Consider the following 18,557-nt stretch of genomic DNA (forward strand, 5'->3'; position numbering starts at 1 on the left):
ATTGAGATTCCTTTGAGTCTATTGAGAGGGGCTTGGTTTGTTGTAAGTAGTTTTAATTATTCAGCAATATGAAATGCCTTCTGTGCCAGGCACAATGCAGTGTTTCCCGTTTAAGGGCAGAGGGGCAGAAAGAGTAGTGGCTTTGCATGTTTCTCTCCTTCCAGCATCCCAAACACGGCCGCTTCAATGGTGTGTGAGCGTATATACAGTTGCGCTAATTTAGGGGGGGGGTCTCCTGGCTGTACACATTCCTATCCCAGTCACTCTATGTAACACAAATTGTGCCGATGAGTTTTCCAGGATAAGACCAACTTCAAGATGGCAGCTGGTACCACAGAATTTGCAAAGTGTAATCCCAAGAAGAACACTTTGATGTGTTCCTGTCATTAACCTCCTGACATCCCTTTTGCACCTACTAAGGAAAATTAACACATGGCCAGAGTCCATTTTGAACAACTTTTATTATACGTTTAGTGTTCTCTATACAAAAGAAATCAGTTTTGTGTTTTTTTTCTTTTTTTTACAGTGATTCAAAAAAAATTCTGGATAATTTGGCCTTTTCATTGCTCATGCAGTCAGTTTATAAGTCCATGTATTAGGTGGTCCTCCACGGCCAGATGTCTGCCCTGCTGAAGGTCGTGTGACACCCTCAGAGACGCATCTATCACTGACATTGGTTAATGCAAACTAACTCGCAAAAAGGAAAGAACACGACGTGAGAGGGGTTAAAACAAGGTCTGCCATGGTGAGTTAAATATTTAACCAATGAAAAACACATCAGACAATTTGTGGGTGTGCAATGTGATAAGGGGACACTGGGAAAACATTTCCTTACTGAGAGGAACAAATTGGGATGGTGGGGGAAATGTGTGTTGGGGGGGCGGGGTACACGGCAAGAGGTCCTCCGGGGTCCAGCGTGGGTTGGGGTGGGACCAGGACAGAAGGCAGACGCGTCATAGGCGACAGGCTCAGCTCAGGAGGGGTATGAAGAAATTGGCAAAGAGCTGGAAGGACAACACTGACTGAGGATGTGGCATTTGAGGATCAGAAAAAGGGGTGGGGCAGGGTCATCTGATCTGCATCATTTTTGAAAAAGAAACAGAGCAGTGCACAAAATTCTGGATTTCTTTTCGCAGACTTTTGTGTTTATTGCTTCACTGAAGTCTTTACATGTGCTGAGCTCCAGCCCAGCAAATCCCAGGGTGGCACAGCTTCTACGGGCGCTGCTGCCCTCCGCAGCCGGCGGCCAAGGGTGGAGTGGTGAGCGGTCGTCATGCCCTCACTTCCAGGGGCACAGCACGCTGGCGCCCGATGTGTTATGAGCAGGAGACAAGTCTGGGCTTCACAGTGACACATGGCAGACACCTCATCACCCCTCTCCTGGCTTGGGTCTGCCCTTAATACCACAGGTTATCACACACGGACTGATCTCCGACTCAGGAAAATCCTTTGTCTGTCATTTTGGGAAGATGTGGGAGAAGTGGTAAAGGAATATGAGAGGTGACCCAGCAGGACAGAGGTCAGGACACCTCTGTTTCAAGAAGGCAGCGGGGGTGAGAAGCAAGGACACTGGACAAGGAGTCGGAGGGCCCGAATTCAAGCCCCTCATGTTGGTTTACTAGCTGTGTGACCCTGGGCAAGTCCCTTCGCCTTCCCAGATTTTAGTGTCATTGTCAGTACAATGAGTCATTTCAATTAGATCAGCTTCGTGATTCCGTCACATGATGAAATCTGAAGCGATCCTAAGCCAGACACCTTTGTCCATATTTCATTTCCATCCTTTTCATTATGGAATGTCCGCTTAATACTAACACACTGACAGAGGAGCACTGGTTTTGAGACACTGTTTAGTGGGGTCTTGTGGCTTCCCTGGAGGGTTATCCATCCTTCCTTTGAATCCTTCTCTGAACCTGTCTCAGGAAGGTCCATTCTTAGCAGGGGAGGGAAGGAAAGCGTGCTGCTCTGGCTTGGGCTGGAAAGGCTGGGGACAGCTGCGAGGTCGGTCTGAACTGCCATGGTCACCGCTGCCTGGTTTAAGAGAGAAGGCTGCCCAGGAGGTGGACTCTGCCCAGAACATTGAGTCTCCTGGTATTTCAAGCTCTTTGTTTCATTGGTTTGACTCCTGACTCCTCTGATTATTATTTTTTTTTAATCAAAGACCTCCAATATGTTATTCCTAAGTCACCACACAAAGCTCAACCAGATCTACAGGGTGATTTCCTTTTAGTGGACCTGTTTGGCAGGGGCAGCTGGTGTGGTGACCGAGGTGTCCCAGGAACCTGCTGCCCTCCCACTGAGAAGCGGTTCTCTGGTACCAGCCCCGCGGACCAAAAGCTCAAGGAGCCTCACCTCTTCAGTGTTACTGAAGTAGCCTTGCAAAGACAGGCAAAAGTGTGTTGGATCCCCACTCCCTCTGTCACAGGGCTGTTTGTAAACGCTCTGTGACTTGGCTCTGATTCTGCACTGGGCTCCAGGAGCCTTATAGAGCCATTGCCTGTATTGTTACTGGGGAAGGTTGCCTCTCCTTTGTATCAGACTTGTTCTCTCTTGGTTTTGCCCTCCGAAACCACCCAAAGGGGGCCCAGCCCGGGCAGTCTCTTCTCCCTGCCCCAAGTTGTGCATTGTACCCCAGGAAGGCCTTTGCGTCTCTAGCAGGCCTGGGTGTAGAATCACCTTCTCCAAGACAGTGTCATAATCTGTAGGGTTCCCCTGAGGTGCTGCCCTGCAGTGGGGACTCGGTCTGCGATGTGTGCCCCTGTGTGGGTGAGCCCCTGTGTGGGTGCTGGCTGTGGGTGGGGGAGGCAGTTCCCTAGCTGGGACACCCACAAATATCCTCGGATCTGTCTCCACCCCTTTGCTAAAGCCAACTGTGTTCAGGGAAACTATGAAAGCACTGTCCGGGCCCAGGAGGCAGACACCCCTTGCAGGGTGAGCAATGTTGGCGCTGGATGCTTCTCGGACAGGGGACACTTCTCCAGACCTTGGGACTTGCCAGAGAAGAGGTGACCAGGTATCCACAACCTCTCAAGGCAAGAGCAGTGGACAAGAGAAGGAGCTGGTCTGGCTTTCCCGTTGGCCTAAACTCGGCCGTCTCCTCACCAGCAAAGTAAGACAGAATGGGTCCCGTTCTCTGTAACGCAGGCAGGGGAGGCAGCTGGCCCCTGGCCCTGTAGTGGTGTCTTCCCCACACTGGCCTCCTTTCTCCCTCAGGTGGGCCCATGCCCCTCTGTGGGGGAGAGATATTCAAGGAGGGACTAAATAGGGGAGACTGAGGCACCAAAATACAGGTAGGTTAAGCCACTTGCCCAGAGGGGCAGAGCAGAAGCTCAGGAGGCAGGACTGTCCCTCAAATGCCCCTGTAGGTTTTGATGCCGTCTTGCCCAGCCTTGTGGACCCAGTTCTCCCTCTGAAGCTTCTCCCTTTGAGCCTGGGGCCACAGGTGGCTTACATGCTCCGTGTGCTCCCGATCGATGCCACTGTGTCCCAAGACTCACGTCCAGGACTGTCAGCCCGGAGAGGGCAGGGGCTACACACGACTCTTCACCGTGGTAGCCATGGCTCAGAGCCTGGCTTGCACTCAGTGTTCAAAGTATATATGTGCTGAGCAAACCACCAGACAAAATGAGGGCACAGGGAGCCACAGCTCTTCTGGCCAAGCACATAGTGGGCTCACAGACCAGGCAATGGAATTTCTAGTCACTATGAGATGACCCACACTTTTTCCCTCTGACCCCCTTGCCAGAAAGGCTGAAGCACCAGTGGTGTCGCCCCCACTGGCATCACTGGGGTGTCTGGGGCGGTTGCTGGCGAGCCCCAGCTGGCAGGGAAGGTGGCAGCTCTCCTGCTGAGCTGGGTGGACTCTGGCCTGGGCACCACGGAAAACGGACTCTCCTCTCCCTGGAAGGGCTCCTCCCTAACCTTAACACTACAACCCACAGATCTCGCTCAGCACTTGCCATCTTTGCTTCGGGACAATGTGGTTCTTCAGGCCTGGGTTTGCTCTGGCCTGCCAGGAGGGCTGTGATGGTGTGGTGGTGTGGGCAGCCTCATGATAGGGCTGACGGCGCTGTCGTCATACATGACGGGGGACGGTACAGAGCCTGGCAGGACATGAACAAGGAGCAAAGACAGGCTGAGGAATCACCTCTCCCCAAGACCCTCCCCAAGGGCTTCTGGTAGCAGAAGCCCTCCCCCGGTCATCAGTTGTACAGCAGACCTTCTAGAGGCACGGGGAAGGGTACAATGACCTCTCACAGCCCTTCTTGCCCTAAGAGACTGTTTTCAGTGTAACAAGTTCACTAGCGTGTACAGCGCAACATGGACTCAGGGCCTGAGAAAGTGGCCACCCTGCTCAGATCCAGTGTTTGCTGGAAAGGCCAGTCCTTTCACTCAGCTCACAGGCATACTTCCTGACATACCCGTCGGGGACCCTGGGCCTAGGTTGCAGGAATACCCAGCTGTGTCCAAGAAGGTGTCAAAGGACAGCCAGGGGAGGGGACTTGAGCTCACTTCCCAGCTCCCTGCTATTCACCTTGTCCCCTGTCACCATGAGAGAGCTGCCCCTTGGGCTTCCAGGAAGCAAACCTAGCCATGGCTGGGGCCCAAGGACGTTACTTGCTTTCAGGTTTAAACAATATAATTGACTCAGCTCTGGGCTACGGTTTCTTACCTGCAGACAGAGTATGTGTATCTATGGGCTTGACCTTCACTGACTGGTTACTAAGTGATGCAAACATTGCTAATACCTTTGCGGCTCAAACACGTGGCGAATGATGCTTTAATAAAATCTCTAAAGGACACAGCCCTGTCCCTGCCCAGGACCCCTGGCAAGCAGCTGGAGGCTGAAATCACAGGCTGTGTCTGTGGCAGGTGGCCCACTACTAGGGTCAGCTTCCCCCTCCTGAAACTGATGCTGCAGCAACAGCTACAGGGTTACTCTTAGGCTCACGATCTCTCTCCTCTGAGGCTGGGTACCTTTGGTTTCAAAAGTGGATTAGGTAGGGTAGATGAAGGCAGCGCCTTCGGTCTCTGAGAACTGCAGGTCTGCGAGTGTATCCATCTGGGGCAACAGCTTGCAGGGCATGTGTCGAGTGGCTGCTTCTGATTCTGCCGTGATGTTTGCATAGGCCGCTCCGTTCTCCTTGAGACAGACATTGCTGGAGGCTTCAAGGCTTGTATGGAGGGGCTGGGAACCTGGGAACTACAGGGACAGATCAGAGCTGCATAAGGCATTCGAACAGCACTGAGTCCTCCAGGCCAGGCTTCACAGCACTGCTGGTGCAGTGTCCCCTGATACGTAAATACCCGGAAGAAAGGACACACTGGCTCAGCGTTGGGGCAAGAGGGCCCCATCCACAGTTTCAACGTCATACAGAACTGACCAAAGAGATGACACTTGCTAGAGGTGAAAGGGGGAGCAGTACTTTACACCCCTAAACACACCAGCAAAACTTTTGCAATACAGGGTTCTAGCTCCTTGAGGGCAACAGTGTAGACCCCTGACCAGGTGGGGGGCACCCTCCACTCTGGATGCAGTGGGTGTGGCCCTCTCTCCTATATCCTGGGTTTCACTGATGAGGAAACCCAGCCCTCTTCTTCTCTTGAGGTGAGCACGGCTCCCCAGGGACCAGATGCCTGATTTTCTTCTGCTTGAGGTACATGGTCACTGGGGTTGAAGTCCTTTCCATCAGTGTCCACTGCGGTTCCTCAGACTCCTTCATCAGCGTCAGTGCCGCTTTTGTCTCGGACACTCTGGAGGAAGGGGCAGGGTACGAGCGAGGAGCAAGAGGTAGGCCCACCTCCCAAATGAGCCAGAGCAAGGCAAGGAGGCCTGCCCGCCCTATCCCTGCCAAAAATACTGTCACTTTCCAGAAAGGAGCCAAGCCCAGCTTAGCAACTGACAAGGCTGAGGCGGATGGGTCGCGGGCACGGGCAGGCATGTGGCGAGAAAGGCATCCTTCGGAAATGCATTGGCCCAGCATGGTTTGAATACTGCACCTTTTCTGTATGTTCTGTTACAGACCAATCCTTTTTGCCTGTCTTTGCAGTTTTCTGGGAAAGAATCCACCTATTCTTTTTCCAGGGAGAGTTCTTCAAATGGAAAAGAAAATGGAGACATTGGGTCTGGAGGGGAAGATGCACAAAGCAAAAATAAAAGAGTGAAAAGGATCAGAACAGAAGAAACTGGTGAGTGTGTGTCAGAGGTTAAGGGCGGCAGTGTGGGTAGGAGGCTCAGGGTGGTTATCAGGCTGAGCACGGGGCCCGGGCTCCCTCCAGCTGGGCTTGGCCGTGGCTCTCGCTCTCCCACACAGGTGGCTCCCAGATGTGGGGGGTCATTGGGAGGGGCTTGTGGTTGGCTGGGTGGTCAGTGGTCCTCACAGCTTGGCAGACCCCCATGTTGTACCCTTGTCCCTGAAGGTGGTGGTAGCTTCATGTCCCCCTCTCCCCTCCTCCTACTTGCAAAGTAGTGGCTTTGCCTGGGGGGCTGTTAGGCCAGAGAATAGATGGCGTTGACGGGTGACGTGGCCTCTGAGCTTTCGTTGCCCTCAGTCTCCTCCTTGTCCTTTTTGACTGTGTACTGGCCGATGAAGGAGCCGTCCTCATTGAACTGACCCTCGCCGCCCTCACCATAGTCTACCAGGCTGTCATCACTCTCCTGCTGCTTGATGGTGCCGTCCAGGGATGTCTGGCTGCCCTGCAGGGGCTTGTTGTCCTCGTCACTGGCCGGAGAGAGACAGAGAATCAGGGCGCAACCCAGCCCAGTGCTACCCAAACCCAGGTGGGATGGGGCCGGATACACGCTACATGCGACACACAGTGCAGAGAGGACAGGACCTCAGGGACCACCCAGGCCAGCCCTCCCCTGTCCAGCCAGTTCTGTAGAAGGGAAACTATGGCCTGGAGAGGACAAGCCGCTTCTCCAAGGGGAGGTGGCCCGTTGGTGCAGAGCTGGCACAGGAGCCCACACTTGCAGACTCCTGGTCTGCGGGCTCCTCCTTGAGGCCGGCTCCTCTCCGGGGCGGGGAGAGGCAGCAGATGGCCACCCTGACGAGGCAGAGCCCACTGCTGTGAGGCCAGGCAGGATGGAAGTCCTCGTCGCAAGTCTCTTACTGTGTGGTTCTGTGGCCGTGGGAAAACCTTCTCATTGGGCCTTCGTGCCTCCACCCAGAGGGGTTGGGCTAGTTTGACTGTCATCTGTGACTGTCTACAAAGGCTCTGCCCTTGACAGAAAGCCAGCATCTGGGCCTTACAGAAACAAACCTGTGCCCTGCCTCTCCCCTTCTCTGTCTCAGTGTTGTTTCTCTCAGCTCTCTATCTGGTTTATCTACAAACAGATGACGTTGCTTCAGGCCTGGCAAGTGAAAGAGGAATTCAGGAAGGAGGGGTGTGCCAATAATATGAGGCCAGCCACTTGAGACAAAGACTAGCAAGGACGGCTCAGAGGGGCCTGCCCAGCTCCTTCTGAGGCCCCCAGGTCCTGCCCGTAAGCTCCTCCTGTGCAAGGAGATCTGGGAGGCTGGCGGTTAAAGTGGCATCTGCCCACTGTGCCTGCTGTGTCCCCAGGAAGTGACACCCTGAGTGGGCAGGGCGTCAGCTCAGGCACCACATCCCTTCCCCTGCTGGAAAACTCTGCCCTTTAGGCTCAGAGTGGGGTCCAGGTGCTGTTGGCCGCACTTCAGAAGGCAGATGAGTGAGTTCCCAGGCAGGAGGCAGGAGGACCAGGAGTGAGAATCTGGGTCCCAGTAGGCGAGACCACAGTGGTGCCAGGCAGTCTGAGCAGACATACACCGCCCTCTTCTCTGCTTTCTCCCCCCACCTCCCACTTAGTCCTTCCTGGGGGTGCGAGAAACACAGGCCAAGTTGCCATTATATCAGGCAGTTGTCCTGGCTTCTAACAGCAGCGCTGGGCAGACAGCTGTCAGGGGAGTGCTGTGAGCCAGAGCGAGAGGAGCTGGGCAGTAGTAGGTGGAAAGCTATTAGCGCCCCCACCCCACACACACATGCTGAGTGAAGGGGGCTCCATTAACACAGCCTGTGTTCTCTGACGGCAGTGCTCCGGGAGGGAGAGGCGCCCTGAGCGAGGGAAGTGGGTCTCCAGGGCTTGTGCAGGAAGCGGAACTCATCTTTTGAAACCTATCAGATTCTTTTTTTTTTTTTAATTTGAAAATGTAATTGGCTTTATTAAGCGATTCATGAATTGGGCCACATCCCATCTAGCAAGGAGACGGGCATTCAGAGAACCAGCAGACTCTGATTACCAGGCTCCGTATCCCAACTACCAGGGTTTTCACATGCATCCCCCCGCCGAGGGCCTCCACCCCACCTGCAGGAAGAGGAGGATTGTGTTTAAGTGATTTGAGGGCATTGGTCAGTTAAACGCAACGGCTGGACAGGGAAGGGATGGCCCTGTGGGGTGGGAGGCACAGGGAGGGGGCTTTAGTGCGCCAGGTTTTTGAGGGGAAAGGGGATCTAGGTCCGGAAAGCACCTTTCCTAAGGGAAGCCTGAATGAAACCAGATGACTGGGGAACCCTGGCCCAGCCCCCTGTCTGCCTACCTTCCAAGAGACCTTTGAGGACCAGGTGGACAGACAAAGCAGAGGGAAGCAGAGGGAGACCCGCCAGAGAGATGCTTCGGCCGCCAGGCCACAGAGTGGAGTGGGGTGAGCCATGTCCCCTCGTCCCCAGGCCTGTCCCACCCAGAAACGTGGTTTTCCCTCTGATGTATTACTCTCAGCCCTTTCCCAGGTTACGACTCTTGGACTCATCCCAGCTGGGGCTTTAGGATGGATGCTGCAGAACCTAACCCTCCCCACCCCCAGGCAAAGCTGAGGTGTGTGTGTGCATGTGCATGTGGGGTGTACGGGCCATGCATACATATCCAGTCTCAACGTCGGTGGGCAGCGATGAGGTGGGGAGGAGGCAGAGGTTTTGCCTACCAGTTTTAGAGTTTAGGGGAGGAGAGGTACCTGAGGAAACAGCTTCTCACAGCGCAGGCTGCCTGGCCCTGTATTTGAGGTGGTCCTCACCCCTCCTGTGGCCGCACTGAGGGTCTGGGAGCGAGAAAGCCCCGCGGCCTTTGGAACTGAAAACCAGGGAACAGCTCTCAACTCAGGGGGTGGCGAGGCCCCACTAGGGGTGCTGAGGGTCGCCAAAGGAAGGGCCTCTTGTGCTTGCCCTTTGGGAGCCTCATGCGGCTGTTGGGACTGGATGGATGGACATGGTCCTTGAGCCGCCAGACGGGCTCCTGTGTGGGCAGTGGCTCTGCCGCCCATTGATCTGACCCGCTTGCCAGGCTGCTGATGGACAGAGTGGCGGAGGCCCAGGATGAAATAAGGAGAGGTCAGAGGAGGACACGGGTGACCTGGTCCCAGACAGTGACTGGCTGGGGTGGGGAAGGAGGGCTCTGATGAGAGCATTTCCTCCCACCCAACTTAGTCTGGGAATGAGACCTCCATGACCCACCCTGTATTGTTCCTTAACTCAAAATATACTTGCCATCAAAATGGACAGATTACCACTTTGTTAAGCCAGATAAGAAAGCTTATCTGGGGGCGGCCCGGTGGCTCAGGTGGTTGGAGGGCTGTGCTCCTAACACCCAGGTCGCTGGTTCGATTCCCACATGGGCCAGTGAGCTGTGCCCTCTACAGCTAAGACTGTGAACAATGGCTCTCCCTGGAGCTGGGCTGCCGTGAGTAGTCGGAGCTCGGAGCTCGGTGTGAGCTGCTATGTGCTGCTGTGGGCTGATGTGTGCTACTGTGAGTGGCCGGCAGCCAATGAGAGCGGCTGGCGACCGACTGCCTCAGCGGGACGGGGTGGGGGCACAAGGCTCATAATACCAGCATGGGCCAGGGGGCTGTGCCCCACAACTAGACTGAGAAACAATGGCTTAAAAACCAGGGGTGGGGGCAAACAAAAAAGGCTTACCTGGATCTGAGAAAGAGCACAGGCGGAAGCTGGGCTCCTGGCCTCCTCAGCTCTGCCACTAACTCACTAAGTGGCGAGTGTGGGAGTGTGGGGCAGGACACTTCTCAGTCTAGGCTACAGCCCAGAGATACTGCTCAAGTTCATGAAGAAAAGGCCTACACCCCCTCCCCCCACCACTGCCCCTCATCACTCACCTAGTCCATGCTTTATGACAATACAGCTTCCCTGGGATATTATCTTAAGGGGTGGGGTGGGGTGTAGGCAGAGCAGAAGCTGAGGATCCAGGGCTCAATTTCAGAGAGAAAGCGTGGAAACACATACACTTTAAGGAGCTCAATGAATCTGCGTTGTGCAGGTGAAGGCTGAAAAGCCTCTCACAGAATGAATGTGAGTCAGGCTGCGTGGGGGCAGCCTGTCCGGCACAAGCAGGACGAGCAGGCAGAGGGGACAGCCCGATGGACGATGGGCGAGGACATCAATACAGTGGCCTCTCAGCCAAGTCGAGCTGCTCTGAGGGGAGGGTCAGACCTCAGGGACAGTGAGGACAATCCACCCAACGGGACGCACTACGTGTGAACAGGGGCCAAGGAGACCACGCACCTGTAGTCAAATGAACCATCCTCTTCTTTGGGGTCTTCAGGGCCAAGGGGGACATCCTTCTTTTCTCGCACTTGGTCAACAAGAGAAGCAAAGACACAGACACGATGACTGAGTACGTCCCTGCTCTGCAGGGCTCTGACCGTACAGCCAGAACACGCCACCTTTGGGTTCAGTGACAGTCTCTCTTTCAATAAGGCACCATCGATATCTCCCTTGTTCTGGCTTCCCACATTTAATCAGTTGCCATGTTAATTCTGCCTCCTCCTCATCGCCAGGGGTTTCTTACATCTCCACTGACAACTACATTGTCCTCCCACCTGGCTCCCCATACTTGTCCCAAAACACCAAAGGAATGCGATCCTTTCCTTGGCACTTTTCTTATTCTGCTCTGCATTATAATGATTCGTGTGTTTTTCTTATGCCTGTGACAGAATGCCAGTTCTTTCCTTGAGGGTGGCGACCCTTGTGTTTCTTCAAAGCTCCTAGCCGAGTGCCTTGGCAGAGAGGACACTGCATACACACCCTTGGAATGCAAAGTGCTCACATAGCTGTGACTTCACTTGTTTTCATGGCTCCCTTTTCCTATGCCTCCTCTGTGACTTACAAACACCCATCAAGACCCTGTCTTGTTTTGCTGTGACCTTCCTTCTGAGCCAGCTGAAATGTCCTGGAAGAGATCACCTTTCCTTCTAGAATCCTTAGCACACAGCACAGAACCTGGCACACAGCAGACACTTACATGAATGATTCTTTACGTATCCTTTTTGGGGTACAATACAGGGTAATAACCCCCATTTTAGGGGACAGAAAACAGGCCGTGAGTGGTGAAGAACATGTCACGTGACTAACTGGTGAACTGAATGAAGTCTAGAGTGAAGACTAGAGCCCAGGCCTCCTGGTTCTTGGTCCACTTGTCTTTCTAATGGACTAGGGGTTCACCCTGTCGCTGGATGGACAGAGCGAAGCTATGAGAACTGGAATGGGACACTTTCCACTAGGCAAAGGAAGGCTCAGAGTTCATCTGATGAATTTTTCAGGTGTTCCAGTTCCACCTGGAACAGGGGGGTGAACTCAATAAGGCTGCCCCTGTCCCTAACTCTGGCCTTGTCTTACAGAAGAAAGACAATCCCAACACAGCATAGCAAGCTGAAAGAAAGCATCATTTACCAAAACAAGAATGTTAATCTCTTGCCCTCTCATACAAGGAGAGGCGTACCTGTTTAGAATCCCAGGGTCTTGAGGGTAAGTGGACAGGGAAAGGAAATAAACAGAATCTCCTCTCTCTGTGTTAGGGGGGTCCTGGAAGAGGATCAGTCCACAGAGATGGAGAGAAGCAGGCATTTGGGGAGCACAGAGTGTTTGGCCAGTGGGGCTTTGCGGGGCAGGGAGCAATTTCATTCTGCCGCCCAGCAGGATTTCTACTCTCAGGGTCATCCATTATCCTGTCTGCTGTCACCCTAACCCACCCCATCGCAGACAGATGGCTTTCTTGCCCATTTGAAAAACAATCAATATTTCCAGAAACAGGAACATCAGAGGTCTTTGTCCTTGACCTTGGTGTGTCTGGGCTGGAAGATCATGAGGCCCACAGAAGACAAACGGCTCTTGGGGACGCTAGGGAAGCCCAAGGGCGTCCCTATCAGTGCAACCCGCCCTTAGCCTCTGCCTGCTGCTCACTAGGAGCTTCTGTCCTCTGTTAGGGTGTCTGTGACGACGTCCTGGTCCCGCTGAGAGCCAGGCTCACTCATGGCTGTGCTTCTCCTGCCCACACCTCTCTCCTCACTACATTCTCTCTCATGGTTACAGAAAATGCCTCTCCTCCTTTCTCCCTCCTTAGGACACAGGATTCTAATGAGATTCAGACTGAAAAAAAAAAAAGCCCATTTACCGAGCAGATGGCTGGTGAGTCAAGGGGAGGAAGCTCGTTCTTACCAGGGGCCCGGGCTCCTTCCATCCCCTCTGGAGCTGCCTGGACCACGCCATCCACCCACCTCAAGTGAACTTAATTAACTCAAATGCTTTCTGGCAGCTCTAAGAGGCACAGAACAGGCAAGAGGGCGGTTTTTCCAAGCTTAGCAAGGTTGGGCTCACTAAGGGAACAGAGTCCCCCAGATCTGGCAGGGGACCTGGTGACTCACAGGAAAGACGGCTGGCCAGTCCCGTAAGCCCATGCGTCTGACGTGTCTTACCTGGGTACTTGCCACCGCGACTCCTCTTGATGAAACAGACGATGAGCAGGATGAGCACCAGGAGGGCGATGGCACACATGAGCCCAATGAACCAGCCCTGGGTGGCGATGTCGGCCTGGTTGTTCGTGTAAGCTGGGGGGGAGGGCCAGAGCGAACATGTGAAGGGCTTTGCATGGGAGGAGGCAGGGAGGGAGAGGGAAGGGAAGAACTTGAGCTACTTCACGTCCACGTTCCTCCTGCTGCCTAAAGCTAGCACCTCGGTCCTCTGGCCCAAACTACCCCGCTATACGGACAAAGAGAAAATGATTAAGGAGCCAAGGTCAAAAGGTCAGAAAAGAGGCAGAGGAAGGGGAACAAGGAGCACAATAAGCAGCAGAAAGCTGACAGACCCTTTAGGAAGAGGCAGTTTCCTAAGGACGAAGCATGGCATTCTTGCAAAGCACATCCTGGTCACAGCCTGGCAGGGATGGTGGGAAGGCCAGCAATTGGCGACTGAGGTGCGATTTCCCATGAATGAGCCCGGGGTGAGGAGACGGGCCCTGCATGCTCCCAACCAGGGGAGGGGCTGTGGTCACGTTGCAAACACCCATCCTAAGAACACCGTCTGGGGTCTGCACAGGCCCAGAGCAGCAACCCTGCCCACTAGCATGGCTCCAAAGCCACCCAGGCTTCCTGGCAGCGGGTCTGGGCAGGGTGCAGCTCCAGGATGCCCTTGCTTTTTCGTGTCTCCCCAACTGGACTGTGCGCTCCCTGACAGCAAAGACAATACTGGGTGGGTACCCCCAGATGGCTGGTGGTGAAGTTGGGGCTGGGGCCATGCCTTCAGTGCATCCCATGCCACTTGAGACCACTTCCACAATCAAAGACAACCCCTGGTGACTGTGACAAGCTGACTTGCTCCCTCCCTCCCCTCGTGACAGTGAGTCCCTCTCTGTCCCTGCCTGGGATACATGGAGGATCTGTCTCCAAGTGGGCAGACCCCTGTGTGATTTGAGGGGCATGTGGGTGAGCCTAGAGGACAGGCCCTCAGGCATCATCTGATGGTGTCCTGGGTGACGCAATGGCTCGGGATGGGGTGTGGGTTGGGTAGGACCCACTTGCCATTCTCCTAAGGACTGGAGAACAAAAGCAACACTTCCTGAGATGCAGACTGCCATGCAAACCAAGACTTGGAGAAAAGGATGGATCAGCGGACCAGAAGAGACACAAAGTAATCTGGAGTCAGCTGAGTGGGCCCAGCAGCCTCTGGGAGAACATGGGGAGCTCTGAGAGCCCCTGGGGCCAGAGCTCAGGCACGGGGCTTCCTCCAGGGGAGCAGCACAGGGAGGGCTGGTTCTGGGGCCCTGGCTGTGCTCCGGTACTTTTTTTTAAAATCACAGCAGGTATCTGGAAACAATCCCACCCTTTATTCCTCTTGGGCAGAGACACTGTCTTTAGAGCCTTCCCAGCACCCAGCCAAGGGCATTGCACCGAGAAGGTCTCAAACATGGTGAAGACTGATGAACGAATGCTGCCATGCTCTCCGAGCCCGGCTGCCCAGGTGAGCGGCAGCTGAGTTCTACAGAACATGGCCGTGATTGCCCTGACCTAAGCACGCTGTGGGGGAAGGTCCATTCCTGCTTCCACTCCCGTTCCCACAAACCACCCCCACACAGTGTCAAAGACATCTTCCTAAAACCCCACATAAAATCAAACTGCTTCCTGCTTTGACCTCCAGTACATCTCATTACTATTGGGAAAAACCTATGTTCCTCATCCTGACTCGTCAGGTCCCAGTAGAGCTGGCCCTGCCACCTCTTTAGTCCTGCCTCCCACCACTCTCTCCTCACTTTCTATACTCCAGCCGCACCGGCCACTCTCATTCCCACCTCAAGACCTTTGCATCTGCTGCTCTTTCTTCAGATGGTTGTCTCAGAAAGCCATCAAAAGATGAGAAAATCATCTTCTCAGAAAGGTCTTCCTGGACCTTCCCAGCTAAAGCAAAGGCCCTCTCCCCGATCCAGCCACTCTCGGAGGGCTCTCATTTATCTTTTACGCAGCACTTGTAACCATCCGGACGATAAAAAGCAGTGCCCCTTATCCGCTGGGGCTATGTCCCAAGACCCCAGTGGATGCCTGCAACTCGACAGTGACTGTTTTTTCCTATACTTACATACATACCTATGACAAAGTTTAATTCATAAATTATGCACGAGATTAATAATAGCTAACGATAAAACAGAACAATCATAACAATATACTGGAATAAAAGTTACATGGGTGTGGTCTTTCTCAAAATCTTTATTGTCCTCACCCTTCTTGTGGTGTGAGATGATGCAACGCCTGCGTGATGAGGTGAGGTGAGGTGAGTGACAAGCGCAGTGACTTAGCGGGAGGCTCTACTGACCTTCTGACCACACCTGAAAAGGAGGGTCACCTGCTTCAGGTGACCCTGGATCACTGAGCCGTGATGAAGTTGATGGTTGGATGTCAGGAGCAGACAATGTCGATGGCTGGGGAAGGTTAGTATTTTTGGATTGCAGTTGACGCAGATAAGGCAGGACTACTGTATTACCGCTACTGTGTAACAGTTTACGCTTATAAGCACTTCCTGTGGTGCCAGGCACTGCTCTAAGTACCTTTCTACACGTTCTCTAATTTAATCCTCACAACAACCCCATAGAGTGCTTTTTTATTATCATCCCTATTTTATAGGCAACGAAACTGAGGCAGTGAGGTTAAGTGACTTACTCAAGGTCACAGAGCTACTAAGTGGTAGAAACGTGACCCCAGGCTGTCCGGCTCCAGAGTCTGTGCTCTTTACCACTTTCGTCCTTCCACCCAGGAAGTAAGCTCCTTGAAGAAGGGACCGTCAGGTTTACTGTTCTCTCCCCAGAGCTGGCACAGAGCCTTACACACAGGAGGCACTCAATTCACATCTCCTCAGTGGATGAACCCTCCTCTTCCTTCCCTCCATTCAGGTCCCTCACCCTCTCGTGGCCTGACGGGGCCTCTGCGAACCTTACACTGCACTGTCCTGCCCGGGTGTTGCCCATTCTAGCACCAACTCAACTCCCAGCTGGGGGTCTCCTTGGCGATGACTGTGTTTTTCTGCCCTTGCCATGAGCCCTTCTGGAGGAAGACGCAGACGCAGGCCATCCCAGGTTCACTATGTCGTACTTCAACTGGGCCGTCACCGCTGCCTGGCTCTTTTTACTCATCTCTTACTGTCCCTCTCAAACTGCACCACCCCTTCCCACCACCGTCCTCCCAGCCTCCACAACCATCCTTCTCCGTCAGGTAGGGTAGGTTCCCCTCTCCCCGCTGAAGCTACTCCGCCCTCAGTTGTGGGACCCATGCCTCACTTTCTTGGCAGTTCAATCCTGAACGGATTTCTGCAAACTCTAGTGTTTTCAATTTCTTATTCTTTGATGTCTCTTCCTTTCTGCTGTTAAATATGTTGGAGCTTCCTGTATCTTAAAATAAAAACCCGTGAAGAACCTGCCAGACTTTTCAGCTCTAGCTCACGCATTGTCCTTTTGTAAGTAACCTCCTTAGTCTTCCATTGTCTCCAGTTCCTGCCAATTGCTTTCTCCACCCCCAGGAGGCCAATGTCAAGCCCCTTTATACTCAAGAGCTTCATCTCCCGTCATAGAGTGGATCTTTCCCAAACCTACCTCTGTATCACTGACTCTTACCTTCACTGTCCTTCAGTCCTGACTGTCCAACTGGCAATCCTTCTATTCATTTCTCATTGTCCCTCCAGCCAGTTACACACTAAGCCCAGTGCTTGCTCCAACCAGCTCCTTGGATGGTCCATCTGCTTGAAATTCAACATGTGTCTTCCCGCCCGCTGCTTCTGCCGGTGCCTTCCCCATTCTCCCCATCTCGAAGGACTAGCATTTCTCCTTCCAAAATCTATCCTATTCACCTCGGCTCCAGTCCACAGGGGCGTGGGCACCCTCTGCTTACCAGATCCAGAGGACACGGCACATTATGTTGTTCTGTTGCTAGGACACTTCCATCAGGCCTGGACTTCCAGGAGCTCCGATCTTCCCCTCCCTGCATCTCTGCCACCCTGCCTCAGCATCTGCACTGCGGCCCTTCCACATTCTACCCTCCGTCCTGACTTTCTCACTCCCCCAGCTCACACCAATCTCTGAACTCCAACTTCACCCTGGTTACTCCACACAACGTAACATTTAATTGCTCTGTTTCCTGGGTCCGGATTTCCAAGATACTATTAAAGGTTTGAGAACAGGGGACGCTTTGAGCCCCCAGTCCTTAGTACGATGCTGGTCACATAACTCGTCAGTGACTACTTGTTGATTAATGATCAATTTAATCCTAATACAATATGGTTAACCTGGAATACTGCTTTAGTTTCTTCCCTGATACCAGCTAGGGGACCCAGGAATATTGGCCTGACCATGAACTACACCTGGGCCCTGGGATGAAGGAATCACTTCAACTTGTGTTTGGATGGTGATTCCCACCTTTTGCAGACACTGGTTTGAATGTCTGCAGTGGCCTGTTTGCTCCACCAGCTTCCTGACGGTTGTTCTGATGCATCCTGACAAGTGTCTCTATGAGACTCCCTTTCTCTTGGGAGAGAAAGGCACAATTCCAGGGAAAGTGACTATATGGGCAATTTAGAAAGCAAATGTAGCTTTCCATTCCTGACTTTGCCATGTGAAGTTCAAATGCTACTGCCAGTCCTTACCAAAACGGTCAAAGAATTTTTTGTGAAGTTTGGATACAGAAGGCTGTTCAAAACTAAATGGGTTTTGGGCCAGCCCGGTGGCTCAGACGGTTAGAGCTCCGTGCTCCTAACTCCGAAGGCTGCCGGTTCGATTCCCACATGGGCCAGTGGGCTCTCAACCACAAGGTGGCCAGTTCAATTCCTCGAGTCCCGCAAGGGGGCTCTGCTCCCTGCAACTAAGATTGAACACGGCACCTTGAGCTGAGCTCCCAGATGGCTCAGTTGGTTGGAGCACATCCTCTCAACCACAAGGTTGCTGGTTCGACTCCCGCAAGGGATGGTGGGCAGCACCCCCTGCAACTAAAATTGAACACGGCACCTTGAGCTGAGCTGCCACTGAGCTCCCGGATGGCTCAGTTGGTTGGAGCACGTCCTCTCAACCACAAGGTTGCTGGTTCGACTCCTGCAAGGGATGGTGGGCTCTGCCCCCTGCAACTAAGATTGAACACGGCACCTTGAGCTGAGCTCCCAGATGGCTCAGTTGGTTGGAGCACATCCTCTCAACCACAAGGTTGCTGGTTCGACTCCTGCAAGGGATGGTGGGCTGTGCCCCCTGCAACTAGCAACGGCAACTGGACCTGGAGCTGAGCTGTGCCCTCCACAACTAAGATTAAAAGGACAACAACTTGAAGCTGAACAGAACCCTCCACAACTAAGACTGAAAGGACAACAACTTGACTTGGAAAAAAGTCCTGGAAGTACACACTGTTCCCCAATAAAATCCTGTTAAAAAACACACAAAACAAACAAAAGAAAACACTAAATGGGTTTTGTAACTATGTATGGTGATGGAGGTTAACTAAACTTATTGTGGTGTTCATTTTACAATATATACGTATATCAAATCTTTATGTCATATACCTAAAACTAATAAATACTTTCTGTCAATGATATCTCAATTAACAAAAACACCCCAGACCAAGTGGGATCTGGGGTAAGGTGGGCTCAACCTGGCAAACACGAGTCCCAGTGCCTCTTACTCTGGACTAGAGGCCATATTTTGTGTGCCTTCCACACCACACCTACAACCTCACTCAGAAACAGATGAGTCACCTGCAAGGCAAACTGTTCCCATGACCCCTAACTAACCAGGAGGGATTTGG

At 53.2% G+C, this 18,557-nt stretch overlaps 1 protein-coding gene across 27 annotated transcripts in view; it reads right to left on the reverse strand.

Annotated features, from left to right (window-relative positions):
• Positions 1 to 442: 442 nt before the first annotated feature.
• Positions 443 to 18,557, reverse strand: part of NFASC (neurofascin) — a 178,887-nt gene continuing 160,772 nt past the window's right edge. For 24 of the 27 annotated variants that reach the window (XM_019711426.3, XM_019711411.3, XM_074322288.2 and 21 more), the window contains 3 exons: positions 12,714 to 12,845; positions 10,525 to 10,594; positions 443 to 6,719 (listed from right to left, as the gene is read on the reverse strand). In XM_019711426.3, the coding sequence (XP_019566985.2) occupies positions 6,488 to 6,719; positions 10,525 to 10,594; positions 12,714 to 12,845 (434 nt within the window). In that variant the 3' untranslated portion in view covers positions 443 to 6,487. Of the gene's footprint in view, positions 6,720 to 10,524; positions 10,595 to 12,713; positions 12,846 to 18,557 lie in introns of those variants that run through there. The other 3 variants (XR_016022777.1, XR_012492907.2, XR_012492906.2) reach the window with 1 other exon arrangement.

This window comes from Rhinolophus sinicus, chromosome 11 (assembly GCF_057876585.1).
Source record: "Rhinolophus sinicus isolate RSI-liver-muscle chromosome 11, RSI-T2T, whole genome shotgun sequence".
Lineage (NCBI taxonomy): Eukaryota > Metazoa > Chordata > Mammalia > Chiroptera > Rhinolophidae > Rhinolophus > Rhinolophus sinicus.